Raw genomic sequence first — 24,482 nt, forward strand, 5'->3', positions numbered from 1 at the left:
TGGTGATGGACAGGGAGGCCTGGCGTGCTGCAGTTCATGGGGTCACATAGAGTCAGACACGACTGAGCGACAACTGAACTGATCAAAAAGTGATTGCTTTCTGATACTGTTCTTGTATCTGTCTCCTTACTTAAATTTGCTCATTAGTTTTCAACTGATTCTCTTGAATTTTCAAAGTAAGCATTTGAATCACTTGAAAATAGGAATATTTTGGACTTTTTTTTTGGGGGGGGTTTGACCAAAGATCAGACCCACACCCACTGTGGTGGAAAAACAGAGTCTTAACCCCTGGACTGCCAGGGAAGTTCCAAGCACTCTTACTTTTTAATATTTAAATTTTTTATTACTTTCCTTCCTTTTCTTTTCTCCCTCTTCTCCACCCCACCCCCCACCCCAACCCCCGCCCCGCACTCTTCTTTCTTTCTTCCTTACAGGCTTCCCTGATGGCTCAGCTGATAAAGAAAACATCTGCAATGTGGGAGACCTGGGTTTGATCCCTGGGTTGGGAAGATCCCCTGGAGAAGGGAAAGGCTACTTACTCCAGTATTCTGGGCTGAAGAATTCCCTGAACTGAATAGTCCATGGTGGTCACAGAGTCAGACACAACTGAGCAACTTTCACTTTCTTTCACTTCTTCCTTACTTTGCTGTTTATTCCCTCCCTCCCTCCCTATTGATATTTTTGCATTAGCTGGCTTCCCTGGTGGCTCAGAGGTTAAAGCATCTGCCTGGAATGCGGGAGACCCCGGTTTGAGCCCTCGGTTGGGAAGATCCCCTGGAGAAGGAAACTGCAACCCACTCCAGTACTCTTGCCTGGAGAATCCCATGGAGGGAGGAGCCTGGTAGGCTACAGTCCATGGGGTCCCGAAGAGTCAGACACGACTGAGCAACTTCACTTTCACTTTCACTAAGTCCAGTAAAATGTTAAGCAGTAATCATGATTTTTAAAAATCTCTATTTTTTCTCCTATCATTAATAGGATAGCTTCTAATAGTTCACCATTAAATTGTTTTGCTGAGAAAAAATATGGTAGTTACTTGTTTGCTTTAAAAAAAAATAGTTAGTCTTTATCTATCACAAGGGAGTTTGCTTCAAATATTAAATTTACAGTTTTATGTTCTTTTCATTTTGGTTTTATCTCATTTTTGGTAAGGAATGATGTTGAATACTGTTGCAGGTTGGACTCTTTGGAAGCAAGTACTGAGATGGAGCTTGGGGAGCAAGATACATATTAGGGACCAGCGTATGTAAAGGGAGGGGGCAGGAAGCAAAATTAGGCAGAGGCGGCAGATAAACTGTGATGCAGGCCCAATGAAGCCAACCCAGCAGAGAGCACTGGAGTGTGAATACTCCCTGTCAGAGTATCTGATACCACGCCAGAGTGGTCAGGCATTAAATCTCTCCCTTGCTCAGTCACAGGGTGTGGACAGTCTTGGGAAAGGTATGACCTAAGGAAAGGACCCCCTCATTCATGTTTGATTCCCAAAGTCTAGGAAGAAGGCTTCTCAAGAGAGGTCTAAGTGATCTCAGATGGCCTCGGCCTGCAGCAGCTTGAAGTTGGGCCTTGTTCCCTGGCCGGACATTGAGGTTGGGGAGAGGCAGTGAGAGCACCAAATCCTAGCTGCCAGACCAGTGGTCAGTGACAAGGCCCTGGCTCTTCGGCTTTGCAGAAAAGGAACTGCCATAAAGACGGAAAGTAGTGAAAGAAGTCAAGTGTTTATTAGGAGGAAAAAAAGAGTACATATGGATAGACACATGGGTGGACTCAGAGTCCCAGAGTGATGCCCTCTTGGTAGTTTGATCACTTATATGGAGCGTTTGTTTCTGGGTTTCCTTTGGCCAACCATTTTTATTTCCCTGGCTCAGAGTCCATAATTGGTGTATCTTAGGATCCTCTTGTGTGTGCACATGTCTCAGCCAAGGCAGATTCTACTTTAGAGGTGCAGAGGTAGTTAGCATCACCTAGCGTCACTACCCCTTCTGACCTCCAAGGAGCCTTTCTGTGCATGAGTAGTCAGGGAGATCACCTTACTTCAAAAATGAGAACCAAGTTGGTCTCTCCTCTTTGGGCAGAGCCCAGCCTCCTCCCTCAATTGTCCTCCTATTTTCATCTTGCAGTATCTACGCTGGGTGGGGCCCTCTTGCCTCACAAAGATAGCTTCACATTCCTTGTGAAGCTTGTGGTTCAGTTCAGTTCAGTTCAGTTGCTCAGTCGTGCCCAACTCTTTGCAACCCCATGGTCTGCAGCACGCCAGGCTTCCCTGGCCATCACCAACTGGTCAGTGATGCCACCCGACATGAAGCTTGTGGAACTGATAGCAAACCTGGAGGTGCATATGCATGTGTACATTTTTCTGGGGAGAGGGTGCCAGGAATTCTCCACCTCCCAGATGGCTAAGGACCACTGGTTGGACAATGTCTAGCATATGGGCAACTTGGTATCGATCTCCTGCATCGGTATGTTACCTGGAGTGGGGAGTTGTGCTGAAGGGGACAGGATATGTAAAGGCCTGGCTACTGGGCAGTGGAGGGTGGGGTCAGTTAAGTAACAGGGCTGGCTGTGTGGTAAACCAGTAGAAGCTAAGTTTGCTCAGAGAGGAAGATACAGTCTAGCGTAAAACACGGTTGAAGCAGTAAGCTAGCATGAAATATGAAAAGCCTTGTCTGCCCTGAACCACTTCTATTCTGATGCAATGAATGACAGTCAGGTTAAATTTCAGGTAAGTTTTCTAACTGTGTAAAGGCTTATCAGATGAGGAAACAGGAAGACCATTTGTTTGGGGGATCATCAGTTACCCTATGAAGATTTAATAGAACTTGTGGGCTTGAGTGAAGTCCATGTTCAGGTCTGTCAAGGTTTACCAAGAGGGTCTACCAGGAGAGTTTATCAGGAGGGCTGTTCTATAACAAACAGCACCTCTTCCTGAAGCTGCTCTGACGCAGATTGACTCTAAGTTAGCTCCTCTTCTGCATCTGGAGTGTTAGAAGTCACAAGTGAAATAAACATGGTCCTATTACCAAACCCTGAATCTTGGACATTCCAATAAGGCCAATCCAGTGATGAACATCCTGTTCAATTAATGCCTTCACTACCTCTTGCCTGGACCACTGTAATTTTCTCTTAACTGTTCTCCTTGCTTCCATTCTCTCCCAACACAAATTCATCCATCCCAAATAGATTTTCTAAACAAATCTGATCATGTCACCGCTGTGCTTAAAACTGTTCCATGGTTCCCCATCCTCATCTAGAAAAAGCCTATAGCATAGCGTAAACACTTTTGAGCCTTGCCCCAGCCTCCTTGACTTCCACTCCCTTTACAGATCTTCTGCCCCAGTCAGGCCCCACCACTTCCTGATCCCAGTTTTGTTCCTGTCACTAATCTTTCCACCCGTAGTGTACATGGTCCATCCTCCCCATTCCAGGCTTCGTTCTAGCTTGGGAGTGCCTGCAGAGGAGGATTGCTATCAGGTTACCTGGGCAGTGAGGTTCCTGCTACAGAGTAGGGGTATGCTTATTGTTTACAAATTTTTCATTTGACAAATTTCAAACATACAGAAATGACAAGTTATATAGTGGATACCTGAATACCGTGCACCGAGACTGAATAAGTCAAAAACATAAACATCACCTTTATGGCAACCCACTCCAGTACCCTTGCCTGGAAAATCCCATGGATGGAGGAGCGTGGTAGGCTACAGTCCATGGGGTCACAAAGAGTTGGACACGACTGAGCGGCTTCACTTAACTCCTAATTGTTATATTCATTAACAATTCCTTTCGGTTCTTCTTTCAGAATATATTCAGAATCCAAACACATCTCATCACCTCCTCTGCTGTTCTCTGCTGCTAAGTCGCTTCAGTCGTGTCCGACTCTGTACAACCCCATAGACAGCAGCCCACCAGGCTCCCCCGTCCCTGGGATGCTCCAGGCAAGAACATTGGAGTGGGTTGCCATTTCCTTCTCCAATGCATAAAAGTGAAAAGTGAAAGTGAAGTCACTCAATCATGTCTGACTCTTCGCAACCCCATGGACTGCAGCCTACCAGGCTCCTCCATCCATGGGATTTTCTAGGCAAGAGTACTGGAGTGGGGAGCTATTGCCTTCTCCGCAGCTGTTCTCTGATCCAATCCAATCCAGCATCTCTGACTATGACCTTTAGCCTCCTCAAGTCTCTCTGCTTCTTACTCTATTCTCAACTGGCAGTAAGAGGGATTCTGTTAATTCACAACTCAGACTATGTCACTCCTCTGCCCAGAACCCCAGAATGGCTCATATCTTCTTAAAGGAGAGGCTGATGTCCTTACAGTGGCACACAAAGCCCCACTTAATATGTCACCATTGGCACCATGCCGGCCTCAGTAGTCCCTCAAACAGTCCAGACACAGTCCATCTCAGGGAGTTTGCAGTCTTCTGCCTGGAAGATCCCTCCCTCCCTGCACTGCCCAGCCCGCTCCCCCCTATAAATATGGACAGAACTCACCTCCTCAATTTCTCAGGTCTTGAATCCACTCACCTTCTCCGTGAAAATGTCCTTTACTCACCTAATTAAAACTGCAGGTTACTTGCCCCCCCATCCCATCGCCCCCAATACTAATCCTTATCCTCTCTCCAGATTTATTTTTCTTCATAGTAGTTCTCACCACTTGATACACTACGCATTATTCACTAACTTTGCTAGTGAACAAAGACCCGTGTGCTGTGCCTTCAGCGCCTGAAAGGGTGCTTTGTCACACAGCAGAGAGCAGTCGCCTTCAGCAGAGTTGATAGAGGACCAGAAACTTAAGGGAGGAAACGGGTGAGTTCAGGAAGAGTTTCTGGAGGAGATGTGAGAGTTGGACTGTGAAGAAAGCTGAGCGCCGAAGAATTAATGCTTTTGAACTGTGGTGTTGGAGAAGACTCTTCAGAGTCCCTTGGACTGCAAGGAGGTCCAACCAGTCCATCCTAAAGGAGATCAGTCCTGGGTATTCATTGGAAGGACTGATGCTGAAGCTCCAATACTTTGGCCACCTCAGGCGAAGAGTTGACTCATTGGAAAAGACTCTGATGCTGGGAGGGATTGGGGGCAGAGGCGAAGGGGACGACAGAGGATGAGATGGCTGGATGGCATCACCGACTCGATGAACATGAGTCTGAGTGAACTCCAGGAGTTGGTGATGGACAGGGAGACCTGGCGTGCTGCGATTCATGGGGTCGCAAAGAATCGGACACTGCTGAGCGACTGAACTGAACTGAACTGAACTGCAGTCCACCCCCACCTACCGCCACTCCAAAACACCGCCCAGAAGGCGTAGGAGCCAGCCCTTCTCCCGCAAGCCACGCCCATCGAGGAGGAGCTATGGCCGGAAGCAGCGCCGCTAGCGGAAGCCGGGGCCGGCAGGCCGTCTAGGCCCTCCTCCCGACCTGCCCCGGGCTCAGGCCCCGCCCACCCGAAAGTGGGTGAAAGGTCGGCGGCGCCGGCGCGGCGGCTGGAGCAGTGGAGCGGAGCCGGCCGGGAAACCACAAGCACTGTGACGGACGGACTGACCATGGCAGACGAGGTGAAGCCCATTAGCCCGCTCAAGAACCTGCTGGCCGGCGGCTTTGGAGGCATGTGCCTGGTGTTCGTGGGACACCCGCTGGACACTGTCAAGGTGCGAGGAGGCTGGGGCGCGCGGGCTGGATGGAGGGAGGAGGCCCTACCGAGTAGGGCGCGGAAAGCAGGGTCTCTCGCGACGTTTGGTCCGGGACAGAAGTGGGGCCCCGGAGAGCTTCCGTGAGAAATCCGGGGAATCTCCCTCTCGACCCTTTCGGGTGTGGAGGAAACTGTTCCTGCGCCCCATTAGACGGCGCAGAGTGAGAAGCCTCTAATCGCCCACCGAAGACTCTTGATTTTAAAAAAGTTCTCTGTCAGGCAACCTTTTCTCATCTGGCGCCCCTACTTTGGGGCTGGTAAAGAAAAAGCACCTGCTCAAAGTTCTAACTTCTGCAAACCCTAACATCAGCAAGGTTGAAACAGGTCATCTGTAAATCCTTCTTCTGGAAGAGAGCTAAAAGCAGGTTACTCTCGATATGTCTTTTGACACATTTCTCTGGGGCCAAAGTGCTCTGGCACTGTCTCTTTTGCACCTTTTGTAACCATCTTCAGTCTGTCGCCCCATGTTAACCTCAGCCGTCTCCTGTGGGAAGCAACAGTGCCCTCAGTGACTGAGTCCCTTCCAAGGAAATCAAGTGATCAGCTTTGCCCAGGGCCAGGCTGATCCTCACAACTTGGTGTGGAAGCCATGGTCACATTGAGGCTCTGGGAAGGTGGAAACTCATCAAGGCTTGTTCCCTGGTTAGCCTCACATTGCACATCAACTCTTTCCCCTGCAGCACTTACAGCAAGGCCTTGCTGGAGACCAAAGTCCATACCCTATGACTTAGCATTCAAAGCTTCATCCTAGTTTTCTGACCTTATCTCTGCATACACTTGTAGCAAATTGACAGTTCATGGCCAGGGTGAGCCTGTGGGGAGCAGACAGGAGTCTTGCAGAGTGGGACTTCCCCTGTGTAGAGGAATTCTTGGATTGTTGAATTGGGTTTCCTCCACCAAAGCAAATTGCTTTGGTGATGTTCTCTGAGTAAATTTGGGCAGCAGGCTCTTTGCTACCTTTCATCTAGAAGAAGATCTGGGGTCATTTTATCACAAGACTAGGATTAAAGCCATCGGGCTGGTTTGGGCACTGTGAAACATGAAATCAGATGTTTATTCAGTAGTTGGTAAATGCCATGTGTGTTAGGGCTTCCCCAACAGTAGTCGTTCTAAGCAACACTGATGTAGGGGAGAATTGTCTGGCCTCTCTTTCTACTCTTGATCTTGTTAGTTCTAGTTATCTGGGGCCTGTCTTTAAAGAAAAACAAAAATCCTATTGCTCCCTAATACAAGTGTTGCTCCTATCTTCATATCCTTTGCCCTTCCTCCCCATCAGATGTCACTCCCAGGAAGGGAAGGATGATCTGTGTACTGAAATGTAAATGACTGAAAATGCTCACTGCATCTTTTTAAGCTTTTATCTTTTAAAAATCAATTACTTAATTTTACTTTTGACTGTGCCGAGTCTTTGTTACTTTGTGTGGGTTTCTCTAGGTGCAGTGAGTAGGGGCTACTCCCTGGTTGCAGTGCACAGGCTTCTTATAGCAGAGGCTCCTCTTGTTGCAGAGCACAGACTCTCAGGCATGCAGGCTTCGCTAGTTGCAGCACCCAGGCTCAGTAGCTGTGGCACTAGGGCTTCGTTGCTCCATGGCATGTGGGAACTTCCTTCACCAGGGATCGAACTGTCATCTGTTACATTGCAAGGTGGATTCTTAACCACTGGACCACCAGAGAAGCCCTCACTGCATTTTAAAAAATCAGAATGTCTCCCTTTGATTTAAGCCAAACCCACAAATTGCTGACTACTGTCCTTTTGACCTCAGGGAGCCAGGTGGGCTCTGGTCAAAGCTTGGCCAAGAGACACTTTCAGAGACCCAAGGCAACTAATAGTGGTCTGGAAAGGCAGGAACTGCAGCTCTTCAGCTTGGAAAGATTTTATGGCAGGTGGTGAAGGGCTGGCTGAGTTCTAACTGGAGAAGTAGGGAGACCCAGATATTCCAGGCAGAGGGAAGGCAGGAGTGAAGGTGGATATAGGCTTGGCAGTGGGAACCAGGCTGTAAAAGAAGACCAGTCATGGAGGACTTTAATGTTCTTGCTGGGCCTAAGTGATGGATGTCATGATGAGACAGGTATAAGTTTATACAAAATCACAAAAAAGGTATTAGTCAGAACTTTTGGTTCATCTCTGTCTCCTTCTACTAACTTGAAGAGTTTGTGCCTGACCATGGAGAATCTGAAGGCCAAGTAAGGGATATTGGATGTAAAGTAGTAGAGCCTCTGGGCATGTCTACTGTTCTGTTCCATAAACTCCTCAGCTTTGCATGTCACCTCCATTGCCTAGAGCGCAGGACTAACAAAAGCGCTCACAAAATCAAGAATGAAAAATTTGTTAGGTTGGTGCAAGAGTAATTGTGGTTTCGGACCCTGAATTTTAAATCATTATAGTTAGACTCAAACACATCTTTATTAATCAAAATCAGAACCATTACAAGCAACACATTTTTGCCAATGAGAAATAAGTTTGTTGATTCCTGTAGCATAAAAAGCTATGCTTCAGGATTCAATGAACTCTTGAAAAGCATTTTCTGCATCCTGCTGATTGTGAAAGCATTTTCCCTGCATAAAGTTGTAGAGTTGCTTGAAGAAGTGGTAGTCGTTTGGCAAGAGGTCACATGAATATAGCCAATGAGGCCAAAGTTTGTAGCCCTATTCATTCAACTTTTGAAGTTTTGTTTGTGCAGTGTGCAGTCAGGCGTTGTCGCAGAGAATTGGTCTCTTTCTTTTGACCAATGCTGGCTGTAGGTGTTGCAGTTTTCAGTGCACCTCATTGATTTGCTGAGAATACTTCTCATATATAATGATTTTGCCAGGATTCAGAAAGCTGTAGTGAATCAGACCAGCAGCAGACCACCAAACAGTGACCGTCACCCTTTCTTTGGTGCAAGTTGGCTTTGGGAAATGCTTTAGAACTTCTCAGTCTAGCCACTGAGCTGGTCATCACCAGTTGTATGCTATCTACTTTTTGTCACATGTCGCAATCCAATCGAGAAATGGTTTGCTGTTGTTGCATAGGATAAGAAAAGACAACACTTCACAACGATTATTATTATTTTTTTTGTGTGATCCGCTCATGAGACACCTGCTTATTGAGCTTTTTCACCTTTCCAGTTTGCTTCAAGTGCCGAACAGCTATAGGATGGTAGACCTTGAGTTCTTGGGAAAATTCTCATGTAGTTGTGAGAGGATCAGCTTTGATGATCCTCTCAATTCAGTTCAGTACAGTTCAGTTGCTCAATTGTGTCCACCTCTTTGTGACCCCATGAACTGCAGCATGGCAGGCTTCCTTGTCCAACACCAGTTCCCAGAGCTTGCTCAAACTCATGTCCATCGAGTTGGTGATGCTATCCAATCATCTTATCCTCTGTCATCCCTTTCTCCTCCTGCCTTCAATCTTTCCCAGCATTAGGGTCTTTTCCAATGAGTCAGTTCCTCACATCAGGTGGCCAAAGTATTGGAGCTTCAGTTTCAGCATCACTCCTTCCAGTGAATATTCAGGACTGATTTCCTTTAGGATTGACTGGCTTGATCTCCTTGCTGTCCAAGAGACTCCCAAGAGCCTTCTCCAACACCACAGTTCAGAAGCATCTGTTCCTGAGCGCTCAAATCTTCTCATTTGGTCGTTGTCAACTTCTGATGGTTGGCCACTGTGCTCCTCATCTTCAAGGCTCTCATCTTCTTTGCAGAACTTCTTGAACCACCACTGCACTGTGTGTTCATTAGCAGTTCCTGAACCAAATGCAGTGTTGGTGTTGTGACTTGTCTTAGCTGCTTTATGACCCATTTTGAACTAGTATAAGAAAATCACTCGAATTTGCTTTTTGTCTAACATCTTTTGCATAGTCTAGGATACAGATAAAGTAAACAGCAAGTAACAATTCGTTAGCAAAAAACATAAAGCAGCAAATGTACATTAAAGATGTGTAATATAACCACAATTAAGAATGTATTCCAAAACAAAAAAATAAATAAATAAGAATGTATTTCAGTATCAAATGGCAGAGTTCAACAATCTAAAACCAAAATTACTTTTGCACCAACCTGAATAAATAAAGGAACAGCATGATGAAAATGGTGTATTGGAAAGGTTAGTATGATAGCAAATTGAGAAGGATTAGGAAGTAGAACACAGAGCAGGAAAAAGACTGCAGAAATATAATGACTGGGTGTATCAGTTTTCTTGCAATGTAACAACTTACCCCAAAACTTAGTGGCTTAAAACGACAACAATAGGGACTTCCCTGGCAGTCCAGTGGTTGCAGCTCCATGTTGCAAGGGGGCATGGGTTCGAGCTCGATCTGTAGTTGGTTACCTAGGATCCTGCATGCTGCACAGCGCAGCCAAAACAACAACAGCATTCATTAACTCTCTTGATCTTTGTGAGACAGGATTTGGGGAGCTGCTTAGGTGGGTAGTCTGGCTCAAGGATTTCTTGTGAAGTTGCAGATGTTGTCTGGGATCCAGAATATATAAAAGAACTCTTACAAGTCAATAACACAAAAAACAACCCAATTTAAGAATAAGCAAAGCCTCCTCCCAACCTTCTCCCCAGCCGGGCACTCGGGAGGGAGGCAGAGATGGCAGATGAGATCACCAAGGCTCAGGTCGCCCGGCCTGGCAGTGACACCATCTTCAGGAAGATGATTCGCAAGGAAATCCCAGCCAAAATCATTTATGAGGATGGCCAGTGTCTTGCTTTCCATGACATTTCCCCTCAAGCACCTACACATTTTCTGGTGATACCCAAAAAACATATATCCCAGATTTCTGCAGCAGCAGCAGATGATGAAAGACTTCTTGGGCATTTGATGATTGTTGGCAAAAAATGTGCTGCTGATCTGGGCCTGAAGAAGGGCTATCAAATGGTGGTGAATGAAGGTTCAAATGGGGGCCAATCTGTCTATCACGTTCATCTCCATGTTCTTGAAGGTCGACAGATGAACTGGCCTCCTGTTTAAGTATGCTGTAGGGATAATTTTGCCTTCTCTCTGCAGTGATCAGGTTTGCAAGTTCCAATATGCTAAACAATTTTTTTTCTTTTGCCTGTGTATGGAGATAATGGAAAAATAATTTTAAAAACCCATATGTAATAAAAGACATTGTTGCATGCCCTGAAAAAAGATAAAGTGCTTAAATATATATTTCTCCAAAGAAGATATATAATTGGAAAAAGCCATGAAAAAAATGTTCAGTATCACTAATCATTAGGAAAATGCAAATAAAAAATATAGAATGAATGGCTACTATCAATAAAACAAAATAACAAGGGTCAAGGAGGATGCAGAGACTCTGGAACCCTTGTGCACTATTATTGGGAATGTTAAATTGTACAGCCACTGTGGAAAACAGTATACCAGTATCTCAAAAAAGTAAAAATAGAATTACCGTATGATCCAGCAATTCTACTTCTGGATATTTACCCCAAAGAATTGAAAGCAGAGTCTTGAAGAGATGTTTGTAGACCCTGTTCCTAGCAGCATTATTCACAGTAGCCGAAACATGGGAGCAACCCAAGTGTCCACAAATGGAAGAACAAATAAGCAAAATGTGGCCTATACATATAATAGAAAATATTATTCAACTTTAAAAAGAAGGAAATTCTGATACTTGCAACCACATGGATGAATTGAAACCATTAGGCTCAATGAACTCAGTCATTCATAAAAAGATATGTACTTTATGATCCTACTTATATGAGGTACTTCGAATACACAAAATCTTAGAGACAGAAAGTAGACTGGTTGCCCGGGTCTCGATGTAGGGCGGATGAGAAGTTACTGTTTAGTGGGAGGAGATAAAAAGAATTATGGATGATGGTGATGGTTGCACAACATTTTGAATGTATTTAATATCACTGAAAAGTGAAAGTGAAAGTCGCTCAGTTGCGTCTGACTCTTTGTGACCTCATGGACTATACAGTCCATGGAATTCTCCAGGCCAGAATACTGGAGTGGGCGGCCTTTCCCTTCTCCAGGGGATCTTCCCAACCCAGGTCTCCCGCATTGCAGGCAGATTCTTTACCAGCGAGTCACCAGGGAAGCCCAGTATCACTGAACTGTGTACTTAAAAATGATCGAGATGGTAAATTTTATGTGTATTTTATGACAGAAAAAAAATTGGAAAGGGAAAAATGGGCAAAGAATCTGAATAGACATTTTTTCAAAGAAGATACACAAATGGCCAATAAACACATGAAAAATGTTCAACAGCATTATCCATCATGATAGGGAGATACCACCTAATATCCACCTAACACCAGCTATAATTTAAAAAAAACGTAGATGACAGTCAGTGTTGGCAAGGATGTGGAGAATTTGGAATACTCATAAACTGTTTGTGGGAGTGTAAATGGTGCAACCTCTTTGGGAAACAGTCTGGAAGTTCCTCAAAAGGTTGAATAAACAGAGTTAGCACTGACATAGCAATTCTCCTGTTGTGGTTAATTTTATGTGTCAACTGAGCCATAGGTGTCCAGATATTGGTCAAATGTTATTCTGGGTATATCTGTGAGGATGTTTTTGAATGAGATTAGCATTTAAGGCAGACTAAGTAAAGCAGATTTCCCTCCCTAATGTGGGTGATTATACAGTGGAAGTGTATAATTATGATTATACAGTGGAAGTGAGAAATAGATTTAAGGGGCTAGATCTGATAGATAGAGTGCCTGATGAACTATGGACGGAGGTTCGTGACTTTGTATAGGAGACAGGGATCAAGACCATCCCCATGGAAAAGAAATTCAAAAAAGCAAAATGGCTGTCTGCGGAGGCCTTATAAATAGCTGTGAAAAGAAGAGAAGCAAAAAGCAAAGGAGAAAAGGAAAGATATAAGCATCTGAATCCAGAGTTCCAAAGAATAGCAAGAAGAGATAAGAAAGCCTTCCTCAGTGATCAATGCAAAGAAATAGAGGAAAACAACAGAATAGGAAGGACAAGAGATCTCTTCAAGAAAATTAGAGCTATCAAGGGAACATTTCATCCAAAATGGGCTCAGTAAAGGACAGAAATGGTCTGGACCTAACAGAAGCAGAAGATATTAAGAGGTGGCAAAAATACACAGAAGAACTGTATAAAAAAGATCTTTACGACCCAGATAATCACGATGGTGTGATCACTCACCTAGAGCCAGACATCCTGGAATGTGAAGTCAAGTGGGCCTTAGAAAGCATCACTACGAACAAAGCTAATGGAGGTGATAGAATTCCAGTTGAGCTATTTCAAATCCTAAAAGATGATGCTGTGAAAGTGCTGCACTCAATATGCCAGCAAATTTAGAAAACTCAGCAGTGGCCACAGGACTGGAAAAGGTCAGTTTTCATTTCAATCTCAAAGAAAGGCAATGCCAAAGAATGCTCAAACTACCGCACAATTGCACTTATCTCACACGCTAGTAAAGTAATGCTCAAAATTCTCCACGCCAGGCTTCAACAATACGTGAACCATGAACTTCCATATGTTCAAGCTGGTTTTAGAAAAGGCAGAGGAACTAGAGATCAAATTGCCAACATCCGCTGGATCATCAAAAAAGCAAGAGAGTTCCAGAAAAACATCTATTTCTGCTTTATTGACTATGCCAAAGCCTTTGACTGTGTAGATCACAATAAACTGTGGAATATTCTTCAACAGATGGGAATACCAGACCACCTGACCTGCCTCTTGAGAAACCTATATGCAGGTCAGGAAGCAACAGTTAGAACTGGACATGGAACAACAGACTGGTTCCAAATAGGAAAAGGAGTATGTCAAGGCTGTATATTGTCACCCTGCCTATTTAACTTATATGCAGAGTACATCATAAGAAACGCTTGGCTGGATGAAGCACAAGCTGGAATCAAGATTGCCGGGAGAAATATCAATAACCTCAGATATGCAGATGTCACCACCTTATGGCAGAAAGTGAAGAGGAACTAAAAAGTCTATGCCCCAACCAGTAATGCTGAAGAAGCTGAAGTTGAACGGTTTTATGAAGACCTACAAGACCTTTTAGAACTAACACCCAAAAAAGATATCCTTTTCATTATAGGGGACTGGAATGCAAAAGTAGGAAGTCAGAAAACACCTGGAGTAACAGGCAAATTTGGCCTTGGAATACGGAATGAAGCAGGGCAAAGACTAATAGAGTTTTGCCAAGAAAATGCACTGGTCATAGCAAACACCCTCTTCCAACAACACAAGAGAAGACTCTACACATGGACATCACCAGATGGTCAACACCAAAATCAGATTGATTATATTCTTTGCAGCCAAAGATGGAAAAGCTCTATACAGTCAACAAAAAGAGGACCAGGAGCTGACTGTGGCTCAGATCATGAACTCCTTATTGCCAAATTCAGACTGAAATTGAAGAAAGTAGGGAAAACCACTAGTCCATTCAGGTATGACCTCAGTCAAATCCCTTATGACTATACAGTGGAAGTTTCAGGTATGACCTCAATCAAATCCCTTATGACTATACAGTGGAAGTGAGAAATAGATTTAAGGGACTAGATCTGATAGATAGAGTGCTTCACAGTCACGACTGAGCGGCTGAACTGAACTGAACTGAACTGAACTGATGTGGGTGACCCTCATCTAGTCAGTTGAAGGCCTTAATAGAACAAAAGGCCAAAACTCCTCCTTCTTGACTGATTGAGCTGGGATGTTGGTCTTTTCCTGCCTTTGAACTCTAACTGAAACATTGGCTCTTCTTGGGTTTTGAGCCTGCCAACTTTTGAAATGGGGCTTAGACCATCAGCTCTCCTGGTTCTCTCGTCTTAACACTTGAAATAGAACTATCTCGTTGACTTTCCTGGGTCGCCAGCTTGCTGACTGCAGATCTTGCTGTTTGTCTGCCTCCGTAACTGTGTGAGTCAATTCCTTATAACAAACAAACAAATAAATAACTCTCCACATCCTATTGGTTCTGTTTCTCTGGAGAATCTTGACCCTTACAACACCCAAGATAACTAAAAATGTATGTCCACACAAAAACCTATACACAAAAGTTTGTAGCACCATTATTCATAATAATAAAAATAGAAAAATGTAATTTGTCATTATCTGATGAGTAGATAAACAGAACATAGTTTATTTGTATAGTAGAATATTATTTACCAATAAAAAGAATGAAGAACTGGTACCTTCTCTGACATAGGTGAACTTTGAACACTTTATGCAAGTGAAAGAAACCAGGCATGAAAGACCACATACTGTATGATTTCATTTACATGAAATACAGAAAATAGGAAAATTCATGGAGGCAGAAGGTAGCTTATTAATTGCCAGTGGCTGAGAGAAGAGGAGAGTGACTACTAATGGGTGTGGTGTTTCTTTTTGGGGTGATGAAGATGTTCTCAAATTGATTATAATGAAGGTTGCACGACTCTGCAACTGCTAAAAACCCTCTAACTGTGTAAAATGGGTGAATTTTATGATATATGAGTTATATCATAATAAAGCTGTTTAAAAAAAAAATACTGAATCAAAAACCCTCCCTTCCAGTCAAAAACAACAAAAAGATGTTGGGCAGGACTGTACTCAGCCAAAGAATTGACTTGCATGTGGTTCATTCACATTCTGGCAGTTAGTGCTGGCCATTGTCAAGAGGCCTTGTTTCCTCTACACATGGCCTCTTCAGGCTGTGTAAGTATCCTCATAGCATAGTGACGGACTCCCCAAAGCAAATAACCTGAGGTGAACACAGGCATGACCTTTCTGTCACCTAGCCTTGGAAGTCACATGGCATCAATATCATCTCATTCTGTTTGATAGAAGTGAGTCACTGAGTCTGGATCACATCCAAGGGGAGGGGATCTAGGTTTAACTTCTGAAGGGCAAGAGTATCAAAGAGTTAGTGGGCGTTTTTGAAAACTACCACACTGGGTAAGAATGGGCAAGCAGGAGGAAGACTTCAGATGGAGAGAGGAAGAAATTAGGCTCCTGGAAGCATCTTGAAAGAACTTTCCATTTGCCGTGGTGCCCACATGAATAAGAGGAGAAACACAGGAAATAGTTGGATGCTAGAGTTTCAAATCCCGAGAAACGGTAGACTGGTGGCTCTGGGACAAATGGGACATTCATCGAAAGGATGAGATTTTGGAGGTGATTTGAGTAGGGAGAGCTTCCCCAGGCAGTGAAATATAGCCCAAAAGGTGAGGTGAGAAGGTCTGAAGATGGCTGGGTAAAAGTCATCACTGAACATAAGCTGAAGCCCTGGAATGTGTTTTCTGAAAGGGATAGTGGACCACCTGGGTAGGCTCCTTAGCCTTGGAGGGCACCTGGAGTTGAATAGGAGACAAAGGAGGGAGTGCTAAGAGGGGATGTTTAAAGAGAGACAGTTGGAAGCATTGGATGCCCTGAAAGGTGGAGAAGGATGAGGACCAAGGAAAGCAGGGTATTAAATCGACCTCATTCCAAAATATCTTTGTCGAGCACGTTACCTAACCCCCAACAAGGCACTTCAGATGAGTGTGGAGAGTGCCTAGAATTGAGCTGAGCTTTGCAGTAGATAAATGATATCCAGTGTGGCTCAGATGGTAAAGCGTGTGCCTGCAGTGCAGGAGACCCGGGTTCGATCCCTGGGTTGGGAATATCCCCTGGAGAAGGAAATGGCAACCCACTCCAGTACTCTTGCCTGGAAAATTCCATGGACTGAAGAGCCTGGTGGGTTACAGTCCATGGGATCGCAAAGAGTCAGACACGACTGAGTGACTTCTCTTCACTTGCATCAGCCAGGTCTAGTTACTGGCACATCACTGGACTTCAGTGAACCCAGTCTCCTCATTTGTAAACTGGTCATACCTATTCCATTTGGTCACCACGGGATCCTTTAGATAAGAAATAAATAGCAAAAGTAAGTGGCTGAGGAAATCAGAGGAACTGTCTTGCTCTTCAGAAGCATGCTACTGATGACTTGTGAGTACAAGGTTGTAATAAACGGGAAGAAAGAGAAGTCTGAATTCAGCAGATAAAGGGAACGCTGAAGATGTGCACACAGGTGCTGCTTTCTGTTGAGATTTTGGCAGATGGTCAGGCCGTTGCCTCTGACAGGCATTTCTGCTTCTGGGAAATGACCGTGTTTTAACTTCTGGTTTTAGGTCCGACTGCAGACGCAGCCCCCAAGTTTGCCTGGACAGCCTCCCATGTATTCTGGCACCTTTGACTGTTTCCGGAAGACTCTGATGAGAGAGGTACGGAATCATGGTGCTGGGCATTTCTCCTATTCAGAGGAACACATTTTCAGATGGTTGGTGTGTTACTTCTCTGGGGGACTGGGTGACTGCATGGTTCTGCGGGAGGTCCAGCCCACATGCCTGGCTCTCTCAGCCCCATGTCATCCTATGTCCTGTTGTCATCGCTCTGGAGTGTTTGAGAGTTCCAGTTACTGTTTTATGTGGATGAATGAAGCTAATAAAATGGTGCTTTCTCTCTTGGAAGGCAGAATCGAGACCACAGGGAATTCGTGAGGAATAATTGGAGACATGAAATAAAAGAAAATGCAAAGCTGGTTCAGTCTGTTTGACAGGGATCAGTGTCAGAAGTTCACGTAAAATTTGGAGGAAAGCTCAGCCTGTCTGAGGAAAAAAGAGAGTGAAAGAGAGAATGAGTCTTCAAACCCATAGACAAGGAAACTAAATTGGTGTGAGGTTATTGAATTGTATAATCATTTTTCAGCTATTTCTTAGAGTGAAAACATGGGATTTTTAAAAAGTTTTAATGACTAGTGATGCTTATTACTGACTTTATTAGCACATAGGTAACAACCTTCGTTGCCTAAAATATAACTCTAATGTGAATAAACAGTAAATATATAGTCTTTATTAAATGAGTAGAAGTAAGAAGCAGGTATCACCCAGACAAAGAGGGGATGCTGGTAAGTGATGGACTCAGTCTAGAAGAAGCTGTTCCCAGGGCTCCTGCAGGACCCAGGTGTGGGAGGAAGATTTTGAAGTGGAATCTACCCAGTCATCCATGCTGGAGATGGTGCCGTCTTTTCTTCTGTAAGGCTGTGTTTCTCTTATCAACCCAGAATGGAGTCTGATCGGTGTCCAGTGGAGGCTTTGAGCTTCCAGTCTGCTAAGAGTTCTCTGCCCTTACAGAGAGACAGGATTATATGCCTCTTGGTCAGCAAATATTATTGAGCACCTGTTTAGTGCCTCAGCAATGTGCTGGGTGCTGGAGGCTGGGTGAGAATGGCTTGTATAAACCCAACTCCCTGCAGTGTCAGAGAGGCTTCCTCAGTCCATATTTGTGCTTGTCTCTGGGTTTTGCTATGCCAGATTGAGCTCACTTTCTGGTACTACTGGACGGGTCTTAGTTATTCTGCATGGAACTGGGTGGGCCAGACAGTGGAAGGAAGGCTGGAGGAGTTGTTGGGAGTTGTTGGCCCTCCAGCCTTGGGCATCCTTAGCCAGGTGGGAAGCTGTGGGAGGGGCTTTGGGAGGGTTTTGTCCCGAGGGGCTTTTGCAGATCCTTCCCAGAACCTTCTCTTCCTATTCACCCTTCCCTCTTTACCTCCTGTGCACACTGTCCTTGGAGAGTCTGCTTATAGCCTGCTTATAGCCTGTGTTAGACCTTTGCAGATCTGGGAGGAGTGCTGCAAGTACAGTTGTGCCCTTTAGTTCTGGAAAGAAGATGGGTTGTGAGCAGCCAGAGTCTGCAGTGAGGCAGGTTCTCCAGCCTTGGTCTGTGGACCCTCCCTTGTGTGTAGCATCCCCCTCCCCTGCCCATTTCTCCTGCCAGTTCCTGTAGGGAGCAACTGTAACATGTTTTTAAAAATTAGCCCTTATTTTGTATTAAAATGACACAAGCACTTAGTTTGTTACGAAGGACTTGTAACAAAGTAGCCCCCCACCCCAATCCTCTAGAAGTTGCTACTTTGTACCTTCTCAATCACTGTTTTTCCTCCTCCCTTTTTGGGAACTTCTCCCACCAAGGATTGCACCCCTCCCCGCTGCAGTGAAAGTTCACAGAGTCCTAACCACTGAACCATCAGGGAAGTCCCTCAGTTCCCTCAGTTATTAATGCTGTTTTCTACCAAGCTGCATGCATGTATTTTATCCATTTAAAACTGTTTTACCTACCTGTTTGTGGTAGATGGTTTTAACTCTTGCGTTCCTTAGCTCCTCTTTCTGCTCTGCCCAATAATTTTCATCATCCTTTGTGGTTTAATACAGTTCACTGTTTTCATGATTACAACTTTATGTATGTTTTTTCTCTGTTAACAAAGTAACGTCCTTCAGGGCACATTTCATTACTTGTACAGCTTTTTGTTTTTCTTGAGGTTGGGTGAACAATTGTGTCAGTCTCTCTTGCTTGTGTCTCTTTGAATCTCTACCTCTGTCATCCTGCGTCCTAAAGGTGCTGTAGAATGCTTTTGTTTGGTTTTTCACACTGCCTGTTTGTTGTTTGCTTTGTTTTTCTTATAAAACAAATAAACTCCTCCTGGAGTCCTGGGTCTCATACTCCCATGTCAACTGGCTTCTTCCCAGGCCTGCTGTACCCAACACCTTCCTGGGAACACCCCTCCCCTCTCTTGGGCCAAACCCTTGGTCTCTGGGTCCCAGATCTTCCTTGTCCTTGTTGTACTAACTTGTTTGGTTGGATTGTCTATTTGTCTGTCTGTTTATTGGCTACTACATAGTCAGTTTCATTATCTAAATGTACTGGTGAAAATTGATGTGCAGTCTTGCTATTGTTTTTAACAATAAGAATCTTATGTCTTTTTTGGGAGGGGGCATACTGGGTGGCTTGAGTGATTTCAGTTCCCCAACCCAGGACCGAACCCAGACCACCACAGTGAAAGCCCAGAATGCTAACCACTAGGCCACTAGGGAACTCCCCTCAGATCCTAATTCTTAGGAAATACAAAAACTTGTGTAATTAACCTCCAATTAAAATAAATAAATTTATATTTAAAAAATTTTAATGTGAGAAAAAAAGATACATGCAGCCTCCCCCCCCAAAAAAAATTTCTTAAGCACCTGTATCTCACTCCCAATCAAGTCACATTGTACGTTCTGTTTTGTAGCCTGCTTTTTTTTTTTTTTTTTTTTTAGCCAATTTAGTAATCTCATGTTACAATGTGATTGTATGGCTGTGTGATAGTCCAATATGAGGTTTCCGTAATTTGTCTCATTAATATCCTATTTGGGAATGTTCCAAAATGCAGTGTGTAATAAATGCCTGATGTCATTCTTTTTTATATCTTTGAGTATTCCCTTAGAATATGTTTCTAGACAGGTAGTTTTCTGAGGGAAGTGTAAGCTACATGTTGCCAGTTTGCCTTCCAGACTAGAAGCTGTTTTTAGTTTCTCCAACAGTATATATAAGAAGACAACCTTTTCTGATAAATGTGGGAAGAGTCTTCCTTTTAAAGCTCTCCTTGCTTGGGGAAAGGAGGCCACAGGTCAGAGGACACGCTGCTTCCATGCTTCAGTGATGTAGATGTTAGTTGTGTCTGTAAACAGCTTCCCCTCCTATGCTTCCTTGCAGGGCATCAGGGGTCTATATCGGGGCATGGCTGCCCCCATCGTCGGGGTCACCCCCATGTTTGCTGTCTGCTTCTTTGGGTTTGGTTTGGGGAAGAAACTGCAACAGAAACACCCAGAGGATGTGCTCAGGTGAGTACTTACTTACTAGCCCGGAGCACGCGATGCTATTCTGCCGGTGATGTGATGCAGGCTACAGGAAAGAACTGTCAGACCAGCAATGGCTGTCCTCTTCTCCATATCAGGGAGGTACTTGGGTTTCCTTTGCCCTGTGGACCAACAGGGGAAAAGATAAAACCCAAAGCCCTCCCCCAACCCCCCTTACTAGATTGTCGTCATTTCTTATATGAAGTAGTCTTGCTTACTGGGAATATTAGTAATACCAGCCCCACAGCACTGGGAGGTCCGAATGCTAAAATGTGTATCAGATACCACCAAAGTACCTGGTGCTACAGTAATGACCGCAGCAGCCTTCTTTCTCATCCCCTGGATGGGAGAAGGGAAGGTTTCAGCTTCTGTCTTCCTTCATTTTCGTAACATGATTATAATTATTTCCAAGTATTGGTGTCTCTGTTGCAGGGAAAGAAATTAGTGTTTCCTTCCAGTAGACTTTCAGAAGTTGGATTTGGGTATGGAGAGGCAGATGAGGTAGAATTAGGGCTCAGAACTGACAAAGCAGTGAATGAAAACGGGCTTCTTGGGATGCAGGGCATGCTGAGTTGACACCCAGAATGACAAGGCACACTCAGTCTGGGATGACACCTGCTGGGTGGGGCTGCACGCAGCACAGGGCCCACAGCAGCTGGCCAAGCTTAGATTCGAGAGCTCAAGGGAGGGAGCCCAGGGTGCCCTGTGGTTGACTTCGATCACTACTTCAGGCCGCAGCAGGCTGAATAAGGGGCGAGGCATCAATAGAAATGCTCGTAACATGAAACTATTTCTGGAGTCCCCGTGACTCTCTGAATGTGGCCAGCTTCTATAAAAAGCCATAGGTAGCCCCAAATGTGAGTGTAGGGGGTGGGGTCCTTTGGAAGCTGTGTTTGACTTTTTTAAATGTATATTTTTATTTATTTGGCTGCGATGAGTCTAGTCCCCTGACCAAGGATCAAACTTGGGCCCCCTGCCTTGGGAATGTGGCACCTTAGCCCCTGGGCCACTAGGGAAGGCCATGCATTTGGCTGTGGTAGTCCAAATAGCCTATGGACACATGTCCTCTCTGAGCATCTGGGCTTTTAGCTCATATGCTAGCTCACAGCTGTATCATGAACCAGGGCCATGCCCAAGAATGTTCATGGGGTGACTGCTACTTCCTCAGCCTGTGGGTTGTATTCCCTGTACCGTCACATCAGTGCTCAGAGAAATACCCTTCCTGCCTGAGCGAAGGTTGAGATACTCTGATCCCTGCCCCATAATCCTTCCATGTTCTGAATCCTGAATGTCAACCCTGCCACCTTCTCCTCCCCACTGTAGTATTTGGGCATAGTACAGAAAGGAACATTACCAGGACCTTGGATGGAAGCTCGGAGGTCCAGACCTCACAGATGCTTCCCTGGGGTGAGTGAGGGGTGGCGGAATGGGCCACCCATGGTACCCTGTGTACATGCAGAGACCCTGTTCAGAGGAGAGTCCCCAGTCCCAGGAGATATGTGCAGCCTAAGGTCTGGGCATCCATGGAAGAAGAGATGTTGGTCTCACGAGGGGAAGTTCTATCGCTGAAAGGGTGCCACTTGGGGACAGCAGTGTGAACTGAAACTGTGAAGGAGGCCAGGCATGAAAGCAGTTGAGCAAACAGCTCAGTGGTTGAGCAAACAGCCTGTGTGCTGGGCTTGCATGCCTGAGGTGGTTGTGTGAGGCCTGTCTGGGGTGAGTGCATGGGAAAAACAGCCATTGAGACCAGTGCCCTGCCTCGTGACCAAGGTTGTATCATCGCTCTTGGCACTGAGACCCCTGCCCTGGGAAACTTGATGTCAGGGCTGGAAGTGGATGTCTCCCTATCTCCATTTGACATCTCTTCTCCAGATTTTGGGCTCCTTGTGGGGTGTGATAGTCCTGAAGGCTCGGCTTCCGGAGGCCTGGGGTCGGGAGGGGCTTGAGGGTCAGGCAAGAGGGTGAAGCTTTTCAGCAACTTGTTTTCAATTGTGGGAACTCTGTTGAAATCCATTGCCTCTGAGACCAGTCTGCCTGGAGACCAGATTTTCCTGAATCTTGGAAAGAAAAGGAGATGTCAGGGGCGGCACAGGCAGTGATGCTAGGAGCCTCCAGTTCCTCCATATACTCAGTATGGTTCATTCTGTGAGGGCCACGGTGAGGATCCAGATCTCTGGCCACTGAAGGACTGTTCTCTGCACAGAAGCCATAGGACCCATCACACCTGATTGGGTACCATCCCTGACAGGGCATTTCCCAGCAGCTTACAGCACATACCTCACAACTTGGCCTGTGGATATGGCCACAGCCATTGCCCTGGCCTTGACGCTGTCCTGTGTGAGTCTCTGCTTTAAATGTTATCAGGCTCTTGGTGATCCAGAGAAGGAGAGAATGGAGGAGATCTGGGGTTAACCGAGATCTACATCCTGGGTTATAGGCCAATTCTCACAACAACCCTGAACTTTGCAGATGAAGGCTCAGAGAGGCCTGGAAACTCGTCCATAGTCACTGCATGGCTGGCCAGGGGAGCCTCTCCTGTGACTGAGGCCATATGAGTGTGCCCGTGGGCCTTGTGACCAAGCTTATATTGTTCTCAGCACTGAGACCCCTGCCCTGGGAAATTTGACATCAGAATATACATAGAACTTGGCTTTGGTGTGAAACATAATCTATTTGTGCTGGACTTCCGCCCAGTCCGAGTACTTAATTTGATTTTTTTTTCTTTGCTGGGGCTGCCTCTGTTCTGAGTAGTTAGTCACAGGTTCTTGCCTCTTGTTTTTGTTTTCAATACAGCTACCCCCAGATATTTGCAGCTGGGATGTTATCTGGAGTGTTCACCACAGGAATTATGACCCCTGGAGAGCGGATCAAGTGCTTGTTACAGGTGAGGATGTGATCAGGGTTGGGGGAGATATTGTTTGGAGGCAGGCGGCTAGCTTTTCTACTGGGTATACAATTTTGTGTGGATGTGTATGTCCTTTTACCCTTTATAAAGGCTTCAGATCAGGTGTGCAAACAGTTTCAAGGTTTTCAGGAACATGGAAGCAGTTGTACTAGAGTCAAGAACCAGGACAGTGTAACAAATGAACCAGATGTCACTCCTGTGATGGGTCAGTTCAGACTTATCCACCCTTGTTAGCAGCTACTTCAGGAACTCCAGAAAGTGAGTCGCGTGTCTTCAGAGGTGGAAGGGAGGCTGCTCTTGCCCAACATCGTCTGTCTCCACCCACTGCCCAAAGGCTCAGTGCCCTTAGAGTGTCTGGGCTTGTTCCCAGGCTAAGGCTGTGAACTGGCTGCCTGCCTTACCACACGGGGCTCCCTTTAAAAAAAAGCAGTACTGCTTTTTTCTTCTAATGGCCAAAGCAATTTAATACATAGCCTTTGCTAGAAAAATTTTGGTAATGCAGAGAAGCATAAAGAAAACAATGTATTTATCACCCATGAGGTAACCACCATTATACTTTCTGTGTGAATTCTTCATCTTTTAGTAAACATGTGTATTTTTAAAAATTTATCTTTTGAAATAAAATTGGGGTCACATACTGCTGTAGTTTTGTAGCCAGCTTTTTTCATTTGCTATGTCACAATATTTTTGTGATTATTTTTCTCAGACGTCATTTTCTGTGCTTTATTTCAATTCAGGGCTGTAATTTACCCAATAATCCTTTATCTGGGGATAATCCAAATTATATATCATAGTGAACATCTTATGAATAAGTCTCTGTATGTGTTCCTTATTATTTTCTTAGGATAAATGTCTAGACTTGAAATTGGTATATTTAAAGATACATACTTTTAAAAGAATTTTCAGTGCACGTTGGGTTTCCTGGTGGTTTAGTGGTAAAGAATCCGCCTGCCAATGCAGGAGACTTGGGTGCGAACCCTGGGTAGGGAAGATCCCCTGGAGGAGAAAATGGCAATCCACTCCAGTGTTCTTCCTAGGAAAATCCCCTGGACAGGAGCCTGTGGGGTCGCAGAGAGTCAGACGTGACTGGGTGACTGAGTACACGCACATAATGTATGTTAGTAACGTAGGTTGCTAAGTGGCCCTCCTAGAAAGGTCTGTCACTTTCTATTCCCATCAGTAGAAGAAGAGCTCTCCCTTCCCAGCAGATTCTGCAGCATCTAATCAACAATCTCTGCTAGTGTGTTGTGTGAAAAATTTGCATTCTTTTAGTTTTTCTTGCTTTTTATTGTCG

The 24,482-nt window shown here is 45.0% G+C and overlaps 1 protein-coding gene and 1 pseudogene across 2 annotated transcripts in view; both read left to right on the forward strand.

Annotated features, from left to right (window-relative positions):
- The first annotated feature begins 5,109 nt into the window (after window positions 1-5,109).
- Window positions 5,110-24,482, forward strand: part of SLC25A20 (solute carrier family 25 member 20) — a 39,240-nt gene continuing 19,867 nt past the window's right edge. Inside the window, exons 1-4 of one of the 2 annotated variants that reach the window (XM_069562434.1) lie at window positions 5,110-5,631; window positions 16,744-16,836; window positions 20,141-20,268; window positions 23,077-23,167. In XM_069562434.1, the coding sequence (XP_069418535.1) occupies window positions 5,527-5,631; window positions 16,744-16,836; window positions 20,141-20,268; window positions 23,077-23,167 (417 nt within the window). In that variant the 5' untranslated portion in view covers window positions 5,110-5,526. The remainder of the gene's footprint in view (window positions 5,632-16,743; window positions 16,837-20,140; window positions 20,269-23,076; window positions 23,168-24,482) is intronic. The other variant, XM_069562435.1, reaches the window with a different exon arrangement.
- LOC138424780 (adenosine 5'-monophosphoramidase HINT1 pseudogene) lies at window positions 8,646-10,627 on the forward strand (annotated as a pseudogene).

The sequence above is a fragment of the Ovis canadensis genome, chromosome 19 (genome assembly GCF_042477335.2).
Source record: "Ovis canadensis isolate MfBH-ARS-UI-01 breed Bighorn chromosome 19, ARS-UI_OviCan_v2, whole genome shotgun sequence".
NCBI classification, from domain to species: domain Eukaryota; kingdom Metazoa; phylum Chordata; class Mammalia; order Artiodactyla; family Bovidae; genus Ovis; species Ovis canadensis.